Genomic DNA, 25738 nt, shown 5'->3' on the forward strand with positions numbered 1-25738 from the left:
TTGGCCGGGGGCCTCCCCCCCCCCTCCCCCCTCCCTCTCCCCCCTCCTCCTCCGAAAAAATTCCAGCGCTCCCCACCAGCAGCACACGGCTCAAAAAACTCAAGTCAGTTTCTGTGTGTGCTCTCTGGCAATGCTGGGACGAGAGGGGCTGCTGAAGGGGGGCACGCACACGCACGCACACGCACGCACGCACGCACGCACGCACGCACACACACACACACACACACACACACACACACACACACACACACACACACACACACACACACACAGGGGTGTCGCACCAAATTCTGGGCCCTGGGTAATACAAGGATTCACTTCAATAATTTTGTGCTATAACTATTGAAAAATAGCAGATATACAAGCTCACAGCGAGCTTGTAGATCTGCTATTTTTGAACGTTTTTGAAAAGTCTTTGAATATTTCAATTCCTTCGAATTTGTTTCCATGTCAGTGGTGCTCAAACTTTTTCGTGTGAAGGACCCCCCCCCCCCCCCCCATCTCAGAATATTTAGTTCCAGGGACCCCCCAAGAAGCAAAATTGAGTTACAAATGTTCGCTTAAAGGAGCTATAGTCAACCTTTTCTTGAAAAACGGATGCTAAAATAATAAGCATCCGTAAATAATAATAATGTTTTGAAAATATTTTATAAAAAAAATAAGCTTCATATATGTGATTCTATTCAAAAATGACCACAAAAAGCGTAAAATAATGATAAAATAATAATTTTGGCCATTGTCAGACCGACACTTTGTTTACATTCTAGTCTATAGACTAGGATGTAAACAAAGTGTAGGCCCTACAATGAAAAAGTTGACTATAGCTCCTTTAAATATATTCAAAGATTTGCACACATTTTCACAACGTTTCAAAAGAAATTGCAGATCTACAAGCTCCCCGCACTGTGAGCTTGTACATCTGCTATTTTTCAATATCTAAAGTATATAAAATAATTAAGGCCCCTCCACCTTGGGCCCTAGTAACTCAGTCCCACTTCCCCCCCTCCCTTGTGACGCCCCTGCACACACACACACACACACACTCACGCAGGAATACGGCCCCGTCACTCACCCAGCGGGAACAGAGGGAGGGAGGGAGGGAGGGGGGGGGGAGAGGCACGGGAGGGTAGTTCAAACGGCAGCGTGTGAGAGCGGTAAGATGCGAGAGAGATAGGTAGACAGTGGGAAATTAACGGGACAGGACAAGGGGGTAAGGAAGGGGTGGGGGGAGAGACATTAAAAAAAGGGAAAAGAGGAATAAAGTATTACTATTTTTAATGGGGGGGAGAGAGAGAGAGAGAGAGGAGAGAGAGAGAGAGAGAGAGAGAGAGAGAATGAGTGGAAAGGTGACTGAGTGCAAGGGAGAGAGAGAGGAGAGTGCGTACGACAGCCCACAAGGGCAGGAGGAGAGAAGTCAAAGAGATAGACAGATACAGAGAGGGGCATGCTGGGAAAAACACGCACGCGCACACGCGTGCACACACACACACACACACACACACACACACACACACACACACACACACACACACACACACACACACACACACACACACACACACACACACACACACACACACACACACACACACACACACACACACACACATAAATATACTGTATATCCTACTAATGAGCGACCGCATGTCTGTCTGATATACACGCATACTGACATCACTGAAACAGTGTCCAAATTTGGAGATAACGGACATCACTGATTCTGCCGCCTGTACGCCATGGTAGTCTCGCGTAGCCAGACAACTATTCCACAATCTCCGAATGCTATATACAGGTAGAGTCTGGAACTACAGCTCCTGAACGGCGAGTAATGGAAGCTGGCATTTCCATTCACGAAAATATATTTTAAAATGTCATTTCTGCTAAACAGCGAGCTAAATATGCTTAGATGTTTTTTATTTATATTAGGATAAATGTGTGCGATGTGAGACGGAAACGGAAGTGAGGAGGAGGCTTCACTTCCGCTTTAACCGGTTACTCATCGTTCTTCTTACGTTATTCCAGACTGTATGAGGGGAGCATTTGCAAATTGCGGAGTTTTTGTCTGGCCACGCGAGACTACCGCCATGGTAACAGCCGCATGCTGAAACAGTGCCCGAATTTGGAGATGATACTGATACGTCGATGTTCTCCAACATTACTTCTGAAACTCCTACATTCGATCCCTCATATAGGTAGGCTACTGTGCACAACCCCATTACCCAAACTGCACATAATTTGGTGTCAATTAGGAACCTGAAGTTCTGATTTCCCCCATCTACAGTAAATCACAAGTTTTGTTATAATATGACTTTTGGGGGGGGGGGAAGAACCGCCAGGTCGAATTAACCCCTCCCCGGGTTTGTATATCTGCACCTGTGTTTACTGTGGCTTGGAGCGGTGTCAAGGCCACGGCCACAGGGGATCAACAGTGCCAGGTTGGGGGGTCAAGCGAAACAGAACTGCGTCATCGGATCCACGATAGGAAATAACAACAATCAAACGTGTGAATGGCTTGTTAACACTCGGGTGACTGAAAAAAAATCACTTCCACTCTGACTGCATTTATCAGTCAAATTGACAGGTAGATTCTCTCCCTGTTTGCCCAGGAGAGCAACACCTCCTCCGCTGCTGCCAGCGGGGGTTCTATTGTCTGTTGTTCTATTGACAATAGAACCCTCGCTGGCAGCAGGGGAGGAGGTGTTGCTCTCCTGGGCCCAAAAAATTGAGATATTTTACGTGTCAATTTGACTGATAAATGCAGTCAGAGTGGTATAATCGTATATTATTTCATACTTAGGAAACGTTTCAGAAGGGGAAAAAAAAACGAGAACGTATGTCTTGAGTATTTAGGAAAAGTCATGGAAGATACCTTCACGGGGAGAGTTATTGCACTTTGCGATCTCAAAATCGCCAAAATGACCGGTTAGTCACCCGTGTGTTAAAGCAGTGGTTCTCAAAGTGGATTCCAGTGAATGCCCTACCGAAGGCCTTAAAGGAGTGTGGTTCCCTAGCATCCGTTAAAATCGCACTGAAAAACCACTTACAGGCGGCAGCCATTCACAACTGACAATAACAAACCTAGCCCAGCCTCCCTGGACCTTCTTTGTATTTACCTACTGTATATTATTTTTGCACTGTTTTTTTTTTTTTTTTTTTTTTTTTACTACAGTATATCTACTGCATAGTACTGTGTTCTATCCGTCTGTCATTCAATGTTATGAGATACTTCAATGGTTTCCTATGGAAATAAGCTTAGTCTCCTTTTAGATCTCCTTTTAGTTGACTTTGTACCAGTGAACTGTACCGTCATGAAACTCTACCTGCAAACTTCTGATAAAGTCTTCAATCAATCAACTCTGTCAGAGTTAAGGGAAGACCTTGACATTTTAAAGTTAGAGAACCAGGGGAGGGGGTTAAAGAGCATCCATGCTGCAGCCCTCCGGCTCTATACGCTTCTACGCTGTCCACTCCACCGTCCAAGTCCCCCTCTCTCTGTCCAACACACTGACAGCAACGCACTCACACAATGTCATGTGCGCACGCACGCACGCACGCACGCACGCACGCACGCGCACACACACAAAACACACACACAAAACACACACAGATGGACAGAAGGTCCAGTCATTAGAGTGTCAAATTTCTGCGCAAAAAACTACAACTATGTCATGCAGTCTCTCTCTCGCTCTCACACACACACACTCACGCGCACACAAACACACACACAAGCAGTGCAGTTGGTGGAAAACAGCACAGCTAGTCCAGCAATCTGAAAGGGATTAAGTGGCCACTTCACACAATCAGAAAAGCTCACACACACACACACACACACACACACACACACACACACACCCACACACACACACACACACACACACACACACACACACACACACACACACACACGTGCACAAACACAAACACACACACACACACACACACACACACACACACACGCGCACACACACACACACACACACACACACACACACACACACACAGTTGTTGAACACAGCTTACAGTGTGTACGCTTCTTATTGATATTGCATGAAACATCAAGTTAATCTGATATAGAGGGGAGAGAGAGAGAGAGAGAGGATCAGTGATGTAAAGTAACTAAGTAAATTTACTTAAGTACTGTACTGTACTTAAGTACAGTTTTGTATTTCCAGTTTTCAGTACTTTTACTTTTACTCCACTGCAATGATTTGAAAACTTTAGTTACTAGTTACTTTGCAGATATAAATCATTATATTATTGAACATACATTAATGCACTTTAGCCCTATTCTATACCATGGCTATTTGAAAATAGCCGATCTACAAGCTCAGCTTGTAGATCTGCTATTTTCAAACATTTTGTACACTTTTGGTACTTTAAGTACATTTTGATGCCAATACTTTCGTACTTTATTTACCCAAGTACATTTTGAATTCCAGACTTTTACTTGTAACGGAGTACATCTACATTGCAGTATTGATACTTTTACTCAAGTACAAAATGTGAGTACTTTTTTCCACCACTGGAGAGGATAACTACTGTAGCAGACACTAAACCATCGTGTACGATTTGTTGATTTACCTTTGTGATGTGCGGGGGGGAGGATTTCCTGCCGCACGTCAACAACAAGGTCAAAGTGATTATGATATGCAGTGTAGAGTTGAGCTGCTATTAGCAGAGCGTGCATCATGTCATGGAGGATTTGTTGTGTTGGTGGCATTTATTCTTTATTCTGTACGGTTCATCACAGGACAGTGAAGAGCTGTGCCTGCAAACACCGCTACACTATTATATTACACTAGAGCTTTCCTCACATCTAGCAGCGTATATAGGCCCGCACATATGGGCATGCTGATATAAGTATTCAATATCAAAAAATATGTATATCATATCATATTGTCTTTTTGGCAGCATCACATCTTTTTTATGATTATGTTTTATTTTTTATGATTATTAATAACACATGCTACAATATACTACACTCAGCCAATGGGGAAGTATGGTTCCCATTTCCAACATTCTACAAATGCTTTATTTTTTGTTTCTTTTCTTTTTTTATCCCATTTTTTTCACCCGGTGTCAATTGTCGAATGCAGGGATGGGCAACTTTGATGATGGCGAGGGCCACTATATTTCCACCTTCACTCCAGAGGGCCACATTGCATATTGCTACTTCCTACTTTGTCATTCTAGTATCTCATACAAAAGAAGCAAAAATAGCAGATCTACAAGCTCAAAACGCATCGCGCTGCGATGCGTTTTGAGCTTGTAGATCGTCTATTTTTGCTTCTTTTGAATTGGAATCCTGAATTATTTTTTGTTATTTTTTACCGGTAATTGGAATCCTGAAATGTAACATTTTGATTTAATTTCAAACACATTTAGTTATATATTCATGTTGACTCTATGAACCTAAATACGAATACCTACATTGGACATTAAAAAAAATACATTTGAATACTACTATACTAGTCATTAAGCTACTAATAGACTGACGGAATTAAAGCATGTTTGGAATTGTAACAGCTGAAATCAATAATATATTCAGTATTCCGTTATTAACCTGCGGGCCGCATTAAGTGAAGGTGAGGGCCGCATGTGGCCCCCGGGCCGCCAGTTGCCCATGTATGGTCTAATGTGATCCTAGGTGCCAACCTAGGGAGACAACGGACTGACCTCATGGCTCCTGCTGTGCATGAGGAGTCCATCTGCTGATTTTTCTTTTTTCAAGGTCACAGTAAATATTGGGAAGTTGTTGTTGAAACCTGGTGGGAAAGGTCAGTGTGCCACCCTGAAGAGACGGGTAACTGTTGGGTTCCAAAGGGTCTAAGACAAAGGTCACAATCAGGGTGTCATGATCACAATGGAGAATGGATTTTCTTGGGGAAAAAGGAAGAGGAAATAAAAATGGCAGGAATGATCAGCACTTGCTGACACAGAGAGATGATTAAATGCTGGATAAAAACAAAGTGTTCAAAATGCAGTAAAAAGGAATAGAGGTGATGGTACTGTATGTTGGTGTGTGTTTGGCTTGGAACCCAGCCGCTTTTCATTGGACTTTTTGAAAAGTCCAATTGGTTTTATGTGTCCACTCTCTCAGACCCATATCGTTGTCAGGTGGATACCTTGTATGTCCAAAACCGTTCGACGGCAAGCACACAACCACGAGGTGTTGTGGGCTTATACTGTAGATCTGCTATTTTCATTAGTTTTGTGCGACAGTCTTGTATGATGAAGCAGGGCTTTACAGTACGAAAAAAAATTACCAATTTGAAACTTGGAGATACAAGGTTTCTGCCCGACGACAGTGACTGTATAAGGGACCCTCTGGCGGCCCCCCGGACCCCACGTTGAGAAACGTGTGCCCATATTTAACTCACCGACACAGTTGAAAAAGGCCTCCTTCTTGCACTGGCTGGAGCAGCCGTCCCCGTTCATGGAGTTCATGTCGTCACACTCCTCCCTGGAACTGAGAAGCGCACGCAGGTGAAGCCACACTCTGTATACACACTGACCACACTAAAGAAATAATACTCATTAATCACAGAACCAAGCCTTCTTCATGGGCCAGGCATTCTTCCTGAAAATGATTTATTAACTTCTGTTGGGCGAGTCTTGTGTGCATACAATCGCGCGTGCGTGCGGGCATGCGTGTGTGTGTGTGTGTGTGTGTGTGTGTGTGTGTGTGTGTGTGTGTGTGTGTGTGTGTGTGTGTGTGTGTGTGTGTGTGTGTGTCGTGCGTGCGTGCGTGCGTGCGTGCGTGCGTGCGTGCGTGCGTGCGTGCGTGCGTGCGTGCGTGCGTGCGTGCGTGCGTGCGTGCGTGCGTGCGTGCGTGCGTGTGTGTGCGTGCGCATGCACGTGTGTACTTGTGTTACTGTATTAAACTATACCTGTGAAAGAGCCAAAGGCAGAATTTGAGAAATACAACTGCGAGGACGATTTTTCCGAGAGATTCAGATTCAGAGAAGAGGTTATGGGCTGGCGTTAGGCCTTAGCAGAGTGGTTCTCAATTAAACGTTTTCAAGTCAAGGACACCCACATTGATATGTATTTGGCTGCGGATCCCCCATCTTATACAGTATATATATTTTAAAATAGAAGATATACAAGCTCATTTGAGATTGTAGGTCTTGAAAAATGTTTTGAAAATGTGTGCAAATCTCTGAATATAGGCCTATATTGTTTTAAGTTATTTCATATATAATGTTTAAAGCCAAAAATGAACCACTGATCACAGAAACGCAAAGTCTTTTGCAAAAAGAAGATATTTGTAGAATCGGATTCAGTTAACTTGGGGGGTCCCATGGTGGTAGCACCATGGGACCCTCCCCAATAAGGACCCCCCTGCGGGGCGTGCATGCGTGCGCGCACAACTCTTACCTCTGTATGCGGCCGTCCCCGCAGTAAGGCGCCCCCAGCTCATGGACCAGCGGCGGGGAGGGTTCACTCTCACTCTGCCTGGAGATGGTCTGGACATGGTAGGTGTAGACCACATGGGGCAGGACATCCCTGTGGACACAGAGGATCAAGACCAATAGACCTTCAGTGGTGGGAAACTTAAATAAAAGTACAGTGATGTTACTAGGTTTTCAATGTAATGGGTCCCGGGACCCACAGGTGGTCATTCAAAAGGGTCCCAGAAAAGTTTTATGAGTCCTCAATACAATGTTTTCGAGCGCTGTGAGCTTGTAGATCGGCTATTTTCAAAATGTTTGCCTGTTTCTTATATTTGTTTTACAATTTGGCTAATGTTTGAAATTAGAACTACTAAAACTACTAAAACATGTGCCCCTAATGAATTCGGGCGCGCAAAATGGCGTCGGACGTCGGTGGAATCAAAACACTGACGTTTCTATCGCCTGTTTAAGACTTTCTACGTGGATTTTATTTGTGTTAACGTAGGGTAAAGTAGGATGCTTTCACCCATGAACAATGGTGGTGTCTGTGGAATTTAAAAATGTTTTTCTTTTACCGCGACCCGGTAAATTATTTTAACATGGACTCCAATGGAGGCGCATCCCCGGGACCCCAGGACCATGACTGAATGAGTCCCTGGGCGACTTGAATGAGTTTTTGATGCGGGATGCGCACGTAATGACATCACTGAAAGTATGTAGAAATTCATAGGTTGCATTTGTAGTCCTACACGGCCATGTTGAGGACCAACACAGGTGTTTCAATTTATCTGATTGGCATAGAACTAATGTTCTACGCCACACACACGCACGCACGCACGCACGCACGCACACACGCCACACACACACACACACACACACACACACACACACACACACACACACACACACACACACACACACACACATACACACACACACACGGTTTACATAGGTTGTGGGGACATTACATAGACTTCCATTAATTTCCTGTGGCCTTACCCTAACCTCTATCCCTAAACCTAACCCCTAACCCTAACCCTAACCCTAACCCTAACCCTAACCAAAACCGTTGTGGGGACCTACTATTTGGTCCCCACAATGTCTATTTCTCCAATTGTTCCATACTTGTGGGGACATTTGGTCCACACAAAGTAATAAAAACCTGTCCACACACACACACACACAGACACACACACACACACACACACACACACACACACACACACACACACACACACACACACACACACACACACACACACACGTGTGCATGACTGCCAAACGATCCCCATTCTCAGGGGCCTCGGTCGGTCGGCAGCAGCCATCGCATTTTCTTTTATCACGGAAGGTTCACCCGAGGCCAGCTCTCCCACACCGCCTCTCCTCTCCTCTCCTCTCCTCTCCTCTCCTCTCCTCTCCTCTCCTCTCCTCTCCTCTCCTCTCCTCTCCTCACCTCTCCTCTCCTATATAGTATCTCCTTTACTCCACTCCACTCCACTCTACTCCAGTCCACATGTTCTAATTTTCCCGGCCCCACGGTCACGGCCATCAAATTGAGTAGGTGCTTGTGTTAATGTGCAGGGGAAGCCATAACGTTTAATGAGTGCTAAGAAGACAAATCATTCAAATTAGCCATTTCTTTTTTTTTTTTTTTTTTTTTTTTTAGCTGGTTGGTCAGGGCTTACGGCTGAAGGTGGACCCTTAAAAGCATCAATCTAAAGCTGCGTTATAGAGCTTCAGTTGAGAGAGAAATTAGGCGAACTTTGCCGGAGACCAAAACGAGTGAAAATAGCAGATCGACAAGCTCACAATTCGTCGTGTTGTGAGCTTGTAGATATGTTATTTTCAGAGTGCAGCACCCTAGCGCTAAACATAAAAAGACTTGTCTTTATAGTTCTACTGGATCCCTTCTCCACTAGTCCCTCCCTAACATTTTAGTCTAGTTTTTATTAGTTGACGAAATTGTTAATATATTTAGTCTTAGTTTCATTCATCATATATTTTTTGTTTATTTCTTTGCCAGAGAAAAAAGGTGGCCAGTGAAAAAAAACGTGTGACGCGTTGTGAGCTTGATCTGCCATTTTCAAACATTTTGTACTCTTACTTTTGGTACATTTTGATGCCAATACTTTTGTACTTTTACTCAAGCAGATTTTTAATTCCGGATTTTTACTTGTAAGAGCACGGTCGGTCAGTCGGTCACACCAAAGTATGGCTGCCAGCTGATAAACTATTTTTGTGCACGGCTGACAAAAAACACAGAGAGCGCATTTATAGTATCAACACAGGAAGTTTGATGTGACATACAGCACTATCACTACTACTGCTACTGCTGCTGCCAGGGGCGACACAAGGGAGGGGGGGGGGGGGGGGGAGTGGGACTGAGTTACAAGGGCCCAAGGTGGAGGGGCCTTAATTATTTTATATACTTTAGCTATTGAAAAATAGCAGATATACAAGCTCACAGCGCGACTGCAAGCTTGGAGATCTGCTATTTTCGAAAAGATGTAAAAATGTGTGCAAATCTTTGAATATATGTATTTATTTAAGCGAACATTTGTAACCCAAATTTTGCTTCTGGGGGGGGGGGGAACAAAATGGAACAAAATATTTTGAGATGGGTGGTCCGTGGCCAAATACATATAATTTTGGGGGTCCTTCATTTGAAAAACTTTGAGCACCACTGACATAGAAACATAGATTATTATTTTTTTTACTTCAAAGACTTGCACAAATTTTTACGATTTTTCAAAAATAGCAGATCTACAAGCTCGCAGCGCGGCACTCGGTGCCGCGCTGTGAGCTTGTATATCTGCTATTTTTCAATAGTTAAAGCACAAAGTAAGTAACGCAGTGAATCCTTGTACCCGGGGCCCAGAATTTGGTGCGACACCCCTGACCACTGCTGCTCTGTTTTACTCTGTGTTCTATTCCTCCTGCAGTCTTGGCATGATGACGGGCCGACGGGGCCTGGCTAAGACTCTGGGCCGCGCTCAAATGTCCCCCCACCCCCCACCCCTTTAATTGAATTAGTTTAGCCCCTGGAAAAGGCAAGCTGAGGGAGACTCGATCCTGGAGAGGAGAGTGGCAGAGAGACGGACGGACGAGAGACAGAGAGAGACAAACAGACAGACAGAGAGAGAAAGAGGGAGAGAGAGAGAGGGAGAGATAGAGAGAGCAGCAGATACTGTAGGTGGGGTGGGGTGAAGGTATAGTGATGATAAGACATTTGGACAATGTTCCCACTGTGTGCAGAACAAGGTTATTATAGTAAACGAAAACGAACTAAAAAACGAAAACTAGAATGGAAAAACATTTTAGTTAACTGAAATAAAAACTAAGCTTTAAAAAAAAAAAAAAAAACTAACTGAAACGTTATTGTGTGTTTCCAAAACTAACTAAAATAAACTAAAATGATAGAGAAAATCTCCTTAGTTTTCGTCTTTCGTCTTTTGTGGAAATAAAAAAAAAAAAAACACCAGTTGGTGAGGTCAAAGAGAGAAGTTGTATGCCTCAACATTCCTGCCACTCTCAACAATATGTTTTGTTCATTTTCTTTATTAGACAATACTTTTTCCGGAGCTTTTTTAATCTCACCCCTGACAAATACCCCATATTACGTAAAAGACTAAAACTAACACTAAAACTAATAAAAACGAAACTAAAACTAAGCATTTCAAAAAATAAAACGAAACGAAACTAGCAACCTCACTTTATAAACGAATTAAAACTAAACTGTAATTGAAAACAAAACCTCAAAACTAATAAAAATAAAAACTAATGGAAAAATCCAAAACTATTATAACCTTGGTGCAGAAGCACGCTAGTCAATCATCTACAGTTTCATATACAGTAGACCCCAGTGGTGGAAGAGGTACACTGGTTTTACTTCTAGGTAAAAGTATCAATACTGCTAGTGTGAAAGTGTAAAATGTGGTTCATTGGGAGGTAGGGGGGACAATGTATTGCGAAGGGCCCTTCACGGCCTGTAAGTGGCATTAAAAGCAACCTCAAGGTGGCGCTAGTAGAGGGCCATGTGAGAAATTAGGTTGTGGTTTGCCGGCCAAGCAGTGTGTGTGCAAAGTTTGGCATGGATAGGGCAACGGTGCCGGAGATAAGAGTATAGGGCCAAAAGTGTGACGTGACGGACAGACGGACTGATGGACTGACTGACAGACAGCCGGTGGAGGTTTTGATAGTAACACAAAGAAAATGCACTTTGTAATTTGAACCTTTGAATACATGACCATTTACTCAACTCAAGTATATTATAATACTTTCTCCGCGCGCTGACTTATCCTTGTGGACGCCCCTAAACGAACACAGACCTCTCTCTCTCTCCCTCTCTCTCCCCGTGCCTCTGTACAGTGCACAGAGAGATGTGTATTTTTGATTAATAGCGTGCCGTGATGGACGTGCAGGGCCCTCCAGGGCCCCCTTAAAGTGGCCCCTCCACTTTGAGCTGCAGGCCCACGGTCACACAAAGGCAGCGGGCCCTGTCCCGGCCCAGAGGCTTCCATTCAGATAGTAGGGCTTTTGTGAGAGCGCCCTGAGCCCCCCGTTTTGACACTGAATCACACTCAAAGTCAAAAGTTCAGAGGCCATCGAGATCAAAGGCATTACCTTATCCCTCAAATACCTGGAACGCGCCTGAGTAGCGTTAGATTTGAACCACTTTAACCATTATTTAATGCTTTAACTATTGAAAAAATAGCAGATATACAAGCTCACAGGGTTCCGCTTGAAAAAAACGTGCAAATGTGAGCAAGTCTTTGAATATCCTTAACTCGATCATTGACCCGACTTCTAAATCCTTCCTCTAAATCAGTGGTTCTCAAACTTTTTCATGTCAAGGACCCCCAAAATTACATTTATTTGGCCGCAGACCCCCATCTCAAAATATGCTGTTCCAGGGACCCCCCAGAAGCAGAGATTTGAGTCACAAAAGTTTGCTTTGAAAAATATATATTGAAAAATGTGCACACATTTTCATGATTTTTTCAAAAATAGCAGATCTACAAGCTCGCAGCTTGTATATCTGCTATTTTTCAATAGTTAAAGCAGTCAATAATCCTAGGCCTAAATGGGTTATACAAAAAGACCAGGTTTTGAAAAATTGCCCCAGATGTTCCCATGCTGATATAATAATAATAAAAAAAGAAAATTGCCAATGCAATATCTTGCAGCGCGTTAAGTCTTGCCCCTCACGCCTAAACTTTTCACGTTTTTTTTTGAGCGGTGGTCACAACACTCCTATACGTGGCCGTGTGTGTGGGTCTGTCTGTCTGTCTGTCTGTCTGTCTGTCTGTCTGTCTGTATGCGTGTCTGTCTGTATGTAGCCTGTATGTAGTACCTTTTGTGACCACACATGTTAAGGGAGGGGCGCTGTTGTTCAGGCCAGGCCAGGCCAGACACCCACCCACCCACCCACCCACACACACACACACACACACACACACACACACACACACACACACACACACACACACACACACACACACACACACACACACACACACACACACACACACACACACACACACACACACAATATATATATATTTGTTTTGCTGTTGCGCAGCCTCCACGACCACCGCTCAGTTCACACGGGTGTGATTTCTTTTTTTTTTTTTTTGCTATCTTGAAAAACATTTAAACTCTTTGCAGCCTGAGGCCGATTCTACAAAATGTTTTCTGAAAAACGTTGCTTTGCTACATCAGTGGTTGCAAAATTATTTCATGTCAAGGACAATGAAATGTATTTGGCCGCGGACCACCGTCTCAAAATATTTCTCTCAAAAATAGCAGATGTGCAAGCTTGTGGCCCGGCACAAAGTGACGCACTATAAACGTATATACAGTATTTGCTACCTGCTAGCTACCTGATAAAATAATAGTTAATAAAAGTGGTTACAAAAAAAGTGAACATCTAACTATTAATTTAGCGAATGTCTGTCTGCATGTTGACATCAATGATATTACACAGTGTTGTCGCCAAGGTAACAATGCCCAACTGACATCACTGACTGACATCACTATAGTGCCCAAATTTGGAGATGACATGACATCAGACTGGCCTGGACATGGAACACATGGGCATAAAAGAGTGCCAGCCAGACAGACGGATACAATGGGTATTGCACAACTGGTTTATAGTGAAATGTAAGGAATCCAACGGCTTTCTCGTACATCAATCCAACAACGGAAAGGCTTTGAATATAAGATAATCAAAATCCATTATCCTGAGGCGGAACATTTGACAAAATGGCAAAGACATTTCATAGAGAGTGAAAAAAAGACGTATCAAGTATGTTTATTATAAGTATCAGCTCGGCAAATAAAAGTTGAATTGATCCCAGTGCATGACGGAGGACGATATCACGATAAATTAAATCTCCACGATACGATTATCGTGAGTGTTTTTTCATCACGATAAATGATAATATCGCTTATCGTCCCATCCCTATTATATAGCATCACAATCATTTTAACCACTTAATTTATTATGTTATTCTTTGGCTAGTCAAACATAGCAGATATACAAGCTCATAGGGCATCACTTTGTGCCGCACTCATCCCTCCTAAAAAGGATCCGACTCCAGCGGCTAAACAAGGTGTCGCGTGATAAGATTTCGTGCGTGTCCTAGACATTCTTCTACGAGGCCCCCCCGGCGAAGAATAGAGGCTTTATCTCATGCCATGCTCTGGGAGTCAGGGACAAGGCGGCCGTAATATGCCTTTTCAAAGGTGTTTTTGATAGCGGCGGATGATTACACGCGGAAGTGTGTGTTGAATGTGAGTGCTTGTAAAGTGAGAGAGAGGGAAGTGCATTGTTGTGTGCCGTGGACGGGGCGCCGGGGCCGGCCGGGCCGCACACACACCACAGAGAGCGTTTCGTGTTGTGTGTGTGTCTGTGAGTGTGCGTGTGTGTGTGTACTGTAGATTTAGTAGCGTTTGATAAATAGGACATTGTGAGGACCATTTTCCTGATCCTCCCACAAGAGAAAATGATTTTGTGAAAATGGTTTTGTGGTTAAGAAGTAAATTAGATTTTAGGCTTGATTTATACATAGCTGTGTGATGCAGGCACACAAACACACACACACAGCTGATCTGAAAGAGCTTGTAGTTTGGATATCAATGTTCTCTCCTCCATCAGTGCCCTTATCCTGGGGTTGGCGAAAGGGCCTTTCTGTGTGGAGTTTGCATGTTCTCCCCGTGTCTGCTAGGGTTGATACCCTCACAAAAACATGCAGTAATCCTGGTCTCTACACTGTCTCCCCCTGGCCAGCCGGGGCGCCTGATGGAAGGGAAAGGAACTGGTTGGAATAACGTGTTCCTTCCACATGCTACGTCCAATTGGGGACGTAGCATGTAAGGTAAGGTGAAAAGTAACGGCTTGGACTCCTCCTCATGCATAGAAGGAAGCATGAGGTCAGTCCGTTTCTCACTCCAGGTTGGGAAACGGCCATTTGTCTGCCCTCTGCAGACAATTGAAAAACTGGGCTACAAAAAACATGGGACAACTATATATACCGGTATATATAAATATATAAAAAATGAATCTGAATCACCATTCGGATTGTAAAAATAGCATATATAATGTGAGCTTGCGGCACTAAGTGACACGCTGTGAGCTTGTACATCTGCTATGTTTTGGAATATCCAATTCAAAAATGTAAAACTGACAAGGATGCTTTCCCTGGGTTAACCTCAGGCTTTAAGATTAGGGTTAAAAATGTATAAATAAATAAATGTTGATGTCCTCACAATTATGGTAATACAAACGTGTGTGTGTGTGTGTGTGTGTGTGTGTGTGTGTGTGTGTGTGTGTGTGTGTGTGTGTGTGTGTGTGTGTGTGTGTGTGTGCTTGTGTGTGTGTGTGTGTGTGTGTGTGGCCACAGCAGTGATTGGAGCTCTGTGCGATGTGAGTGCAGTGCACACACACACATATGCATATGTTTCCGTTTCTGTTAGCTTGCTAGCTTGCTTGTTGTTCTTGGCGAAGAGCGCCCCAGATGAGAGGGCCAGATAAATCTAAGGAAGTCGACGAAAATGCTTAGATTAAGCCTGCAAGAACAACAAATACGAGCGACACACATTTTGTCAGGGTGACAGCTGACAAGCATTTGAGGTTTTTCGACGTTTGTAGGTTCATGGCCATTTCATATAAATGAGAGCTCTCGAAAAGCAACACACTGAGACCTTTGAATTGGAATCTTCAATGGCGCGTGCATGCGTGCATGCACGGGGAAGCTTATTGGGGAACGTATTCGCCGATTGTACACGGCACATTTGACACGTTTGAACAGCACGCCACATAAGTCAGAGTCGAGAGCTTCTGCGGTTATTGTTATTGGTGACTCATTCACTGTTTTTTCTTCGCCAAAGCAAACCATAGAACTGTCTAGACAAACAGCCATGTTAAACAAACAGATAATCAGTTAAGCAAACAAGCCAGCCAGTCAACCAACAAGCAAACAAACAAATACAGGAATACGAGGTTTGTTGGTTTTCTGCTTGTCAAGCTGTTCTGTGTGTCCTGTCGGTTGTGTGTCCTAATGCAGCCATTCTGGATTAGGGCTGTCATGATATGACATTTTACATGACGATTAATTGTCACTCAAATAATTGGCAATTAACGATTTAATTGTGTTTTTGTCGTTGATAATTACATTTCTGTTTGGCTTTTAGGCTTTGAAGTTGTACATGGTAGATATGACACATAACGTAAATATACAAAGAAATTACTGACATATTTGACAACTTACTACTTAAAAAAATAACTTTGATAGTGGAAATAGCCGATCTACAAGCTCACAACACGTTGTGAGCTTGTAGATCTGCTATTTCCACTATTTCGGACATTTTTCAACATTTACGATTATGACGATTATGACAAAATAATTGCGATAATGTCAAATAATCACGATTAGGCGATTATGTAATAATTGTGACAGCCCTATCTGGATCTTCTCTGGATCAGGGCCCACTTCCAAATCTCAACTGAATTCACGGCCCACCCATCTGACCACTTAACTTAAAGGGCTAGAACACTTTGATATAGAGGTTTGAGTTGAGGTTTGCAATAAAAAAAAAATATATAGATCCATTTTTTTAAGTACAAAACGACTATCCTTTTTTTTGTCAGGGCTGGTAGGGTGGACTTTAATGGTTATTAATAAAACAAATTGAATGCCAACATAGTTTTTTGACTTATGTCGTTCCAGGCAACGCTTTCTGAGAGATTTTCACTAAAAATCTAAGAATATTCAGCGTCGCTCCGCGGGAGCCCTCAAAAGATGTGCACGGGTGTCCTGGAGTTGGAAAATTGCACCCAGCCCCGTCTCCCATACACATTCATTATGGCTATTCTTTTATTTTTTTTAAAGGGAAACTCTCTTTTTGTTCCAGTGACATCGGAAATAATTGGCGACCCATTATGCTAGAGCAGGGGTCTTCAACAGGGGGTCCGCGACCCCTAGGGGGTCCGCAGAGGTACTGCAGGGGGTCCACGAAATTATTGCTTTAAAAAAAAAAAAAAAGATTTCAAAAAATGTATTTTTTTCTCACATTTATGTTAAAAAATCACACCCGTGTGAACTGAGCGGTGGTCGTGGAGGCTGCGCAACAGCAAAACAAATATATATATATTGTGTGTGTGTGTGTGTGTGTGTGTGTGTGTGTGTGTGTGGGTGGGTGGGTGTCTGGCCTGGCCTGGCCTGAACAACAGCGCCCCTCCCTTAACATGTGTGGTCACAAAAGGTACTACATACAGGCTACATACAGACAGACACGCATACAGACAGACAGACAGACAGACAGACAGACAGACAGACCCACACACACGGCCACGTATAGGAGCGTTGTGACCACCGCTCAAAAATAAATCATGATTCTTTCCATTTTGAATAGCTTGAATACATGATTACTATGCAATTGACAGATTGTTGATATTATTGACATTGGTTCTCAGTTAATAAGTAGTATGTTTAGAAATGGTAGTGGTACGGCCCACCCTGCTCGCTGTAACTTGTACATGTTTAACCCATTTAGGCCTAACCTATAGTTAGGCCTAAATCAGAATTTAGCCTACAAAAACAAATATGTTGCAACATACATGTACTGTACATGTACTGTAAGCCCCTCCCATACACTAAAATGTGTAACCGGCCTGAATGGGTTAAAATAAAAAATATGTCGTAGCCCCGACCCCCCCACCCTACGAGGTGGTAGGGGGTCCCTGCTCCATCTCCCCATCAGTTTGGGGGTCCCCGGCCTGAAAACGTTGAAGACCCCTGTAGCTAGAGAACAGTGCCATCCAGCGATAGGTCATCAAAGTCGGCAGTGGCGGCCTGGACCATTGTTGGGAATAACTTGTCAAGGTTGTCACGAGGCGATCAATGTGTTAATTGATGGCCCACAGTATACAAGTAGGTCTACTGAAGATCCCCCCGCCCCCACCATCTACAATCAATCACACACCGATACTGTACTGGTAGGTCTGTGGCGTTGTTGGTGCCAAAATATATAAACAGAAAGATAGAATGACGTCAAACACGATTAGAATCCCTTATGAAGAACATTTCTATAGCGCTTGTTTCAATGTTGACGGTGTGATTCCAGAGCTGGTTGAAGGACATCCAGTAGCGCTATAGGAACAAAGAAGCGTCTGTCTCAACCTGTACACTCCTATACGAGACCTCCACCATCTAAGATTGATTTCCACCATTTAGACACGGACACATTTTGTTGGTGTCGGGCAGAAAACCTTGTATCTCCATTGTAATTTCAGAAGGTGTTAAAAGTGAAAGTGGTTAAAATCTGTGCGTTTTATGAATACTAAACCAATGAGTAAGTACATATTTAGTATTAACCCATTGAGACCGGGAAAGCATCTGTGTCACTTTCGATTTTAACCACTTGAACCATTATTTCATTTTATGTTTCTGCAAATCTTTGAATAAATGTTCTTTTTAAGTAAAGTCTTTGCTTCTGGGGGGTCCCTGGAACAACATATTTTGAAATGACGAAACGAATAAGAAACATTCAACCCTCTTAGCGGGGCAGATAAATGCATTTTTGTACTAAAATACTTCACAAGTGGAAAGAAACCTAAAACTTTTCACAAGTACTCCTTAGGGGTTGTTCCTATGATAAAACACGTTAGACACTGAAAAATCGAAATGGCTGCCATGTTTCCAAGATGGCTGCCTCTGAACAGTACGCCAGCCAGTTAATATCCGATTTGCATAATATTAGAGTTGTTTTGTAGGTTTTAAAACATCCTGAGTTCATTTATTACACTTTTAAAGCAGCCAGAATAACCTTTCTGACTTTTGGTTGGGGTCTTTCCTCACCTGGGACCCCCCAAACAGACCTCTGGGCCTATCTCAGTAATCGCTTTGCTCCTGCTCCAGAGCAATGTTAAATTAGATCATAACTGAAGCATTAAAGTTGTTGTAACTGGGCTCTGAAAGCAAAAATCAGTAGTAGCAAATACCCAGGGATCTTCCACAGGGGGTCCGGGACCCCTAGGGGGTCCTCAGAGTTACTACAGGGGGCCTGCCGAATCTTGATGGGGAAGTTTTTTTCCTTTTTGAAGCGGTGAAAACCGCTTCCAATGAATGGCTTTGTGTGTATCCCGCCCATATATGGTCATTTCAGTCCAGAATGAACAGGCTTTTTCAAAAACAGAATGTCCGTTTAATTACCATATATGGTGATCTCAGTCCAGAATGAACAGGGTTTTTCAAAAACACAAAGTATGTTACCTTATGTCCATATATGGTCACTCCAGGCCAGAATGAACAGGTTTTTCCTGTCCCACAGAATGTCCGTTTAATTACCATATATGGTGATCTCAGTCCAGAATGAACAGGGTTTTTCAAAAACACAAAGTATGTTACCTTATGTCCATATATGGTCACTCCAGGCCAGAATGAACAGGTTTTTCCTGTCCCGTACGTGTAAAATATCAGTCCAGAATGAATAGGCTTTTTCAAAAAGCAAAATGTCGATGTCCCTCCCGGTTAGATGAATGGATACTTTGAGGATTGGTCAAGCTTCACATGATAATTTGGCCTTCAGGGTTTAAAAAATGTAGTAAGCCACAAATACATTCAGAATAGAGGTTTTATCTGTCCACCGCTTCACGTCGAACCGAGGTTTGATTTTTTTGTTTTACATTTGAAACTGTTTTTAGTAGTATTCTCAGTATTATTCATAACATTTTTTTGTTAGACAGACAGGTTCTCAGGTGTTACTGCAGGGATTGCAAGAATTAAGGTATTGCAACTTCTCACTTTGGGCGCGCAGACTAACATGTCCATTTATTGCACTGTACTCACACTGACAACACAACACACACACCTCTTTGTTATGGTCACCCCAAATCCCGCACCCTATCCTCTTAAAGAGCTCGCGGTCAATTGTACCCAGAGAAATTCACTACTGCATACATGTCCTCCCTAATAGTGTTGACAGTTTCCACTATAGCATTTGCAGGGAGGAGTGCAAGGCAGATTATTGTTTGCTTTGCAGCCACATTTGATGAGCTCAAGTACTGCCTTTGGAGCAGGGAGGGCAAGAAACCTGACTGGAACATCCCCTCCACTCTCTGAATTCCATCTATTTTTTTAATTGATGGAAGCTCAGGGCAATTTGTCAGGTATGAAAAGGTAGGCATCATAATATGATACCTTCATCAAGGGACATGATTTTGAGGAAGTGCAAACACATGAAGAGGCTGATACCCCGATTCCTTATCAAGTTCTTGCCTCCGGTAAACAAAAAAGGAAATTGATATATTCGAGTGAGTTCAAGTTATTGGATGTTACAAATGTCAAGGGTTCCTTTGCGTGCATAGTTTTTCAGGTGCTGACTGGGGAAGAACATTTGTTGGAATCACCAAAAAGACATGGGTCAATGCCTACTTGATGATGATGATGATGACCAAGCCATTAACCGCTTCAAGGACCTTGGCAAGGTCATTGGCCATTCCTCCTGAGCTTATAAATGGTGAGCTTCCATCAACATTGCAGTCGGAACATTTTGCATGCCATGTTTACAGTTCAAAAGGTCCAACAACCCTGGGATTACTCTGATGGGAACTATTTCTGTCAAAGAACTTGGAGGGTGAGATGCTACCTCCAACTCGTGCTGCTACCACATTATCTCCGTGCCAACTCCGTCACAATGCAGGATAAATCATACCTGACAAATTGCCCTGTGCTTCCACCAATCGAAGAAAATAGATGGAATTCAGAGAGTGGAGGGTATATTCCAGTCAGGTTTCTTGCTCTCCCTGCTCCAAAGGCAGTACTTGAGCTCATCAAATGTGTCTGCAAAGCAGGTTTTAAGGGACGGTGCAGCTGCTCAAATAACCTGCCTTTCACTCTATGCTATATGGTGGAGACTGTGTCAACACTATTAGGTTGGACATTGAAGATGATGATGATGAAGACGAATATATCCTTCATGTCTGAAATTACTGTATTGTAGTGAATCTCTTTGGGCGTAATTGACCATGGGCTCTATAAGAGGATAAGGTGAGGGTTTTGGGGTGACAATAACAAAGAGGTGTGTGTGTGTGTGTGTGTGTGTGTGTGTGTGTGTGTGTGTGTGTGTGTGTGTGTGTGTGTGTGTGTGTGTGTGTGTGTGCGCGCGTGCGTGCGTCAGTGTGAGTGCAGTGCATGGAAATGTTGTTCTGCGCCCAAAGTAACTGTTTAACACAAAAACATTATAAATAATACTGAGAATACTAATAAACCATCAAAGTACAATACATAAAACCAGGATACATAAAAACATTAAAAGTTTCAAATGTAAAAAAAAAAAGGAAAAAAAAAGATCTCATCGAGATTTGGCAGGCCCCCTGTAGTAGCTCTGAGGACCCCCCGAGGGGTCCCGGACCCCCCGTGGAAGACCTCTGTTATTTGCTACTAGTCATTTTTTATTTCAGAGCATATTTCAGATCTAATTTAACATTGTTCTGGAGCAGGAGCAGAGCGATTACTGAAATAGGCTCAGGGGTCTGTCTGGGGGGTCCCAAGTGAGGAAAGACCCTAACCAAAAGTCAGAAAGGTTATTCTGGCTGCTTTAAAAGTGTAATAAATGAACTCAGGATGTTTTAAAACCTACAAAACAACTCTAATATTATGAAAATTCGATATTAACTGGCTGGCGTACTGTAAAACATATCAGAAAAGGCGGCCATCTTTAAAACTGGCGGCCATTTTGAAAATTAAGTGTCTAATGTGATTTTTCTAAAGAATGACCCAAGAGGTACACTCTGTAAAATTTTGGTGTTTCTTTCCAGAACTGAAGTATTGTTCTCCTTACCTGCCTCGCTATCTGTCTACATATTTAAAACGATTTGTGTGTGTTTTTTTCTTGTAAATCAACGTCATACGTAAAAATTGTATCCCATGATTTTGTAACCCATTTTTCACCCAGTGCTAATTGCCTAAACTGTAATCCTGGGTGCTACTCTCCCTCTGCCGTGCCTGGGGCGAGCCCCGAACTATGAGCTCATGCTTCCTTCAATGCATGAGGAGTGAGCAGCCTGCTTCTTATCACCTGACAGGGGGAGTTTCCCCGGTTGGACGTATATCGCGTGGAAGGAACACGTTATTCCAACCAATTCCTTTCCCCTTCATCAGCCGTCTGACCAGGGGGAGGCAGTATGAAACATCTCTACATGACTTCATCATCGGGCAGTCTAGACTAGAGACCAAGATTACTGCATGTTTTTTGTGAGGTTAACTATCCTAGGGGACACGGGGAGAACATGCAAACTCCATAAACAGAAAGGCCCTTTCGCCAACCCAACCTAGGGTATAGGGCGCTGATGAGACAGAGAGAGGAGAGAACACGCCCCCAACGCCCACAGCGTTCCCGGCGGGAATCAAACCCGGGACCTTCTAGCTTAGAGGCGACAGCACTAACAGACTACGCCACCGTGCCCCCTTGATCTTTCCACAGCTCTACAGAAAAGCAGCGGTAGTAGCAAGCTAGAAACGCAGCGCGAAGATCTGGTGGATCTGCTACTTCCAGTGGCGTCAGTTCAGCAAAAGCTAAGGTATGGCAACATGACTGGTGTCTTGCGCGCGTGCAAGACACCAGTCATGTTGCCATACCTTAGCAACAGGCATGATGAATTTATGTATTTACTTTTATTTTATTTGTATTTTTTTTCTGTAGCCAAGGTATGGCAGCTGCCATACCTTGCCATACCCAATTGACACCTTTGGCTACTTCTGCTACATTTGTGTTTGAATCCTGCAAAGTAACAGCTTTGGTAGATACGTGGTTCCCACCCGCGACAGAGACGATATTATATGTTAACAATACCTTCGCTATATACCACACTGGAATCTTTTTTCTTTTCTCTTTTTTTCTGGACCGGGGCCAACTTACGCGGGAGAGAAAAACCCTGGGAAATCAGGGCCGTTCAGAGGATTTCCAAGAAGAGGGGAGTGCTGCCGAAGACATCCCAGGAACCTTACTGACTGCTGGACCCATTCACTCACTCTGTCTGCCCTTCATCTATATATGGTTCATATTAGCGGGATTACACAAGGCTCTACTCCTAAATGCCTTGCCTCTCCTTTACGGAGGGCAAGGTGAGAGAGGGAGGGAGGGAGAGAGAGAGAGAGAGAGAGAGAGAGAGAGAGAGAGAGAGAGAGAGAGAGAAGGAAATCCATCACTGAGTAATGTAGCCATGAAGAGGGATTTTTTTGTGTTTTAGGGGAAGAAGGCATTCCTGAAGTTAGATAGTTGGCCTGGGAAACCAAACATTCACAGATGTTTCGAGATATTGCTAGATTATGATGTAAAAAAAAAAGAAGAAGAAGAAGAAGAAGAAAAGGAAAAGGAAAAAATGACTGGTCAGTGGCCATAAAAGAAATCAAATAAAATCCACCACAAATTTGACACGTTAATGCAACTTGTGTCATCCCTAAGATTGTCAACCTCGCGGAAACAACAAATTAATAAATAAACCACACCGCACATTTTAGTAGGAGGCGAAAAGATAGTCAAAATTCGCAGCCCACCCCTTCAAATTAAATATGATTTGCTTTGATTTTATTGTATTGTATATGTTTTTTTGTATGTCTAAAAAAATAAAATAAAAATATTGTTTAAAAAAAATATATATATATATATGATTTGCTGAGAGCTTGTAGCTCAGCTATTTCGTTGTGAGCTTGTAGCTCAGCTATTCCTGGCAAATTTGGCCTAGATGGGGGAGGGGAAAGAGTGGACCAAAAAAAATAAAAATAAAACACACCACACATTTTAGTAGGAGGCAAAAAAGATAAAGTCAAAAGTTCTCAGCCCAACAAGCCTTCAAATTAAATATGAAAAACCTTGGAGGTTTGCTTCCAAAACTAATTGTGCACACGGAGGCTATCGAAGACAATTACGGGGTTGGAACGTGGCGCCATTTCTCACAATTAGCCAGGAAGTGAACAAACACACGCTCTGCTGCCAAGGAAAGAAAACCTCAAGCTCTGAAACGGAGAGCCAACCTGAGAGGGAAAAAAACAAACTGTGTGTGTGTGTGTGTGTGTGTGTGTGTGTGTGTGTGTGTGTGTGTGTGTGTGTGTGTGTGTGTGTGTGTGTGTGTGTGTGTGTGTGTTTTCTTGCTCCCTGCTCCTGGAGGAGACGTGAGGCTGTCAGAGTTGCGCGGCGGCAATGGACGTGACAGGAGGAGGAGGAGCCAAGGAATGAGGTCACGGGGTGGGGGGAGGGGGGGGGGGGGGCCCTGGGGTACAGGGATTCACTGTGGGTCCCCCCATGAATGTTCTTCATAGAGAGGGGGAGGGGGTTTAACGCATTTTAGACTGGGTGGGCACGCATTATTTTGTGCTTTAACTATTGAAAAATAGCAGATATACAAGCTCACAGCGCGCAGCGCGGCACCGAGTGCCGCGCTGCGAGCTTATAGATCTGCTATTTTTGAAAAATCTTGAAATAAGTCTTTGAATATTTCAAATCCTTCTAAGGTTTTTTGAAAAAAACGATGTTTCTATGTCAGTGGTGCTCAAAACTTTTTCATGTGAAGGACCCCCAAAATGATATGTATTTGGCCACGGACCCCCATCACAAAATATTTAGTTCCAGGGACCCCCAGAATCAAAATTTGAGTTACAAAAGTTTGCTTAAAAAAAAAAAACATATTCAAAGATTTTGAACACATTTTCCACGACTTTTAAAAAATAGCTAAAGTATAAAATAATAAAGGCACCTCTCCACCTTGGGCCCCAGTAACTCAGTCCCACTTGTGACGCCCCATGGTTGGGTCCCATAGAAGGAGTAAAGGGCTAGTAATGGGTGATGGTGATGATCAGGGGTGTCGCACCAAATTCTGGGCCCCGGGTACAAGGATTCACTGTGGGGCCCCTGTGCTTTAACTATTGAAAAATAGCAGATATAAAAGCTCACAACGCGGCACCGAGTGCCGCGCTGCGAGCTTGTAGATCTGCTATTTTTGAAAAATCATGAAAATCCTTCTAAGGTTTTTTGAAAAATCTATGTTTCGATGTCAGTGGAGCTCAAACCTTTTCATGTGAAGGACCCCCAAAATGATATGTATTTCGCATCTCAAAATATTTAGTTCCAGGGACCCCCCCCCCCCAGAGGCAAAATTTGAGTTACAAATGTTCGCTTAAAAAATACATATAGTCAAAGATTTGCACACATTTTCACGACTTTTCAAAAATAGCAGATCTACAAGCTCGCAGCGCGGCACTCAGTGCCGCACTGTGAGCTTGTATATCTGCTATTTTTCAACAGCTAAAGTATAAAATAATTAAGGCCCCTCCACCACCTTGGGCCCTAGTAACTCAGTCCCACTTTCCTACCCCTTGTGACGCCCCTGGTGATGATGGTGGTGGTGGGGGGGGGGGGGGGGGGGTTTGGCTGGGAGGTCCCATCACATCGGGGGCTTGCTGAGACGTGGCTTTGAAGCCGTGACAGCTTTGAAGGCAGGGTCAGGGAGAGGATTAGCCCTGGTGTCTCCCTTAAGGACCCCAGAGGTCAACCTGTCTCCCTCTCTCTCTCTCTCTCTCTCTCTCTCCCTCTTCATCTCAGCCTCGCTCGCCCTATACTCCATAATTCACCCTATCGGCCCTGACCTCCCCGCCCCCCCCCCCCCCCCCCTCCCTCGGCTGTCCCAAACAAACCAACCACCACCCATGGATGGCAGCCACGGGAGCCAAGGAAGAAGTCCCCCCCCCCCCTTCCCACAATCCCCCCTCATTCAGAATCCTGCTCAGCCCAGCTCAGGTGAAGGCCAGTGGCCTGAAAGTGGGAGGTCACTTCGGGGGGCCCCC

General features: G+C 43.6%; 1 protein-coding gene across 1 annotated transcript in view; it reads right to left on the bottom strand.

The window, feature by feature from the left end:
* pappaa (pregnancy-associated plasma protein A, pappalysin 1a) overlaps positions 1–25738 on the bottom strand; it is a gene marked incomplete at both ends in the record, with an annotated part of 282732 nt that overhangs the window by 157678 nt on the left and 99316 nt on the right. Inside the window, 2 exon segments of the mRNA XM_080743260.1 lie at positions 6381–6469; positions 7381–7509. Coding sequence (XP_080599386.1) covers positions 6381–6469; positions 7381–7509 — 218 coding nt within the window.

The sequence above is a fragment of the Nannobrachium achirus genome (assembly GCF_963921795.1).
Source record: "Nannobrachium achirus genome assembly, chromosome: 15".
NCBI classification, from domain to species: domain Eukaryota; kingdom Metazoa; phylum Chordata; class Actinopteri; order Myctophiformes; family Myctophidae; genus Nannobrachium; species Nannobrachium achirus.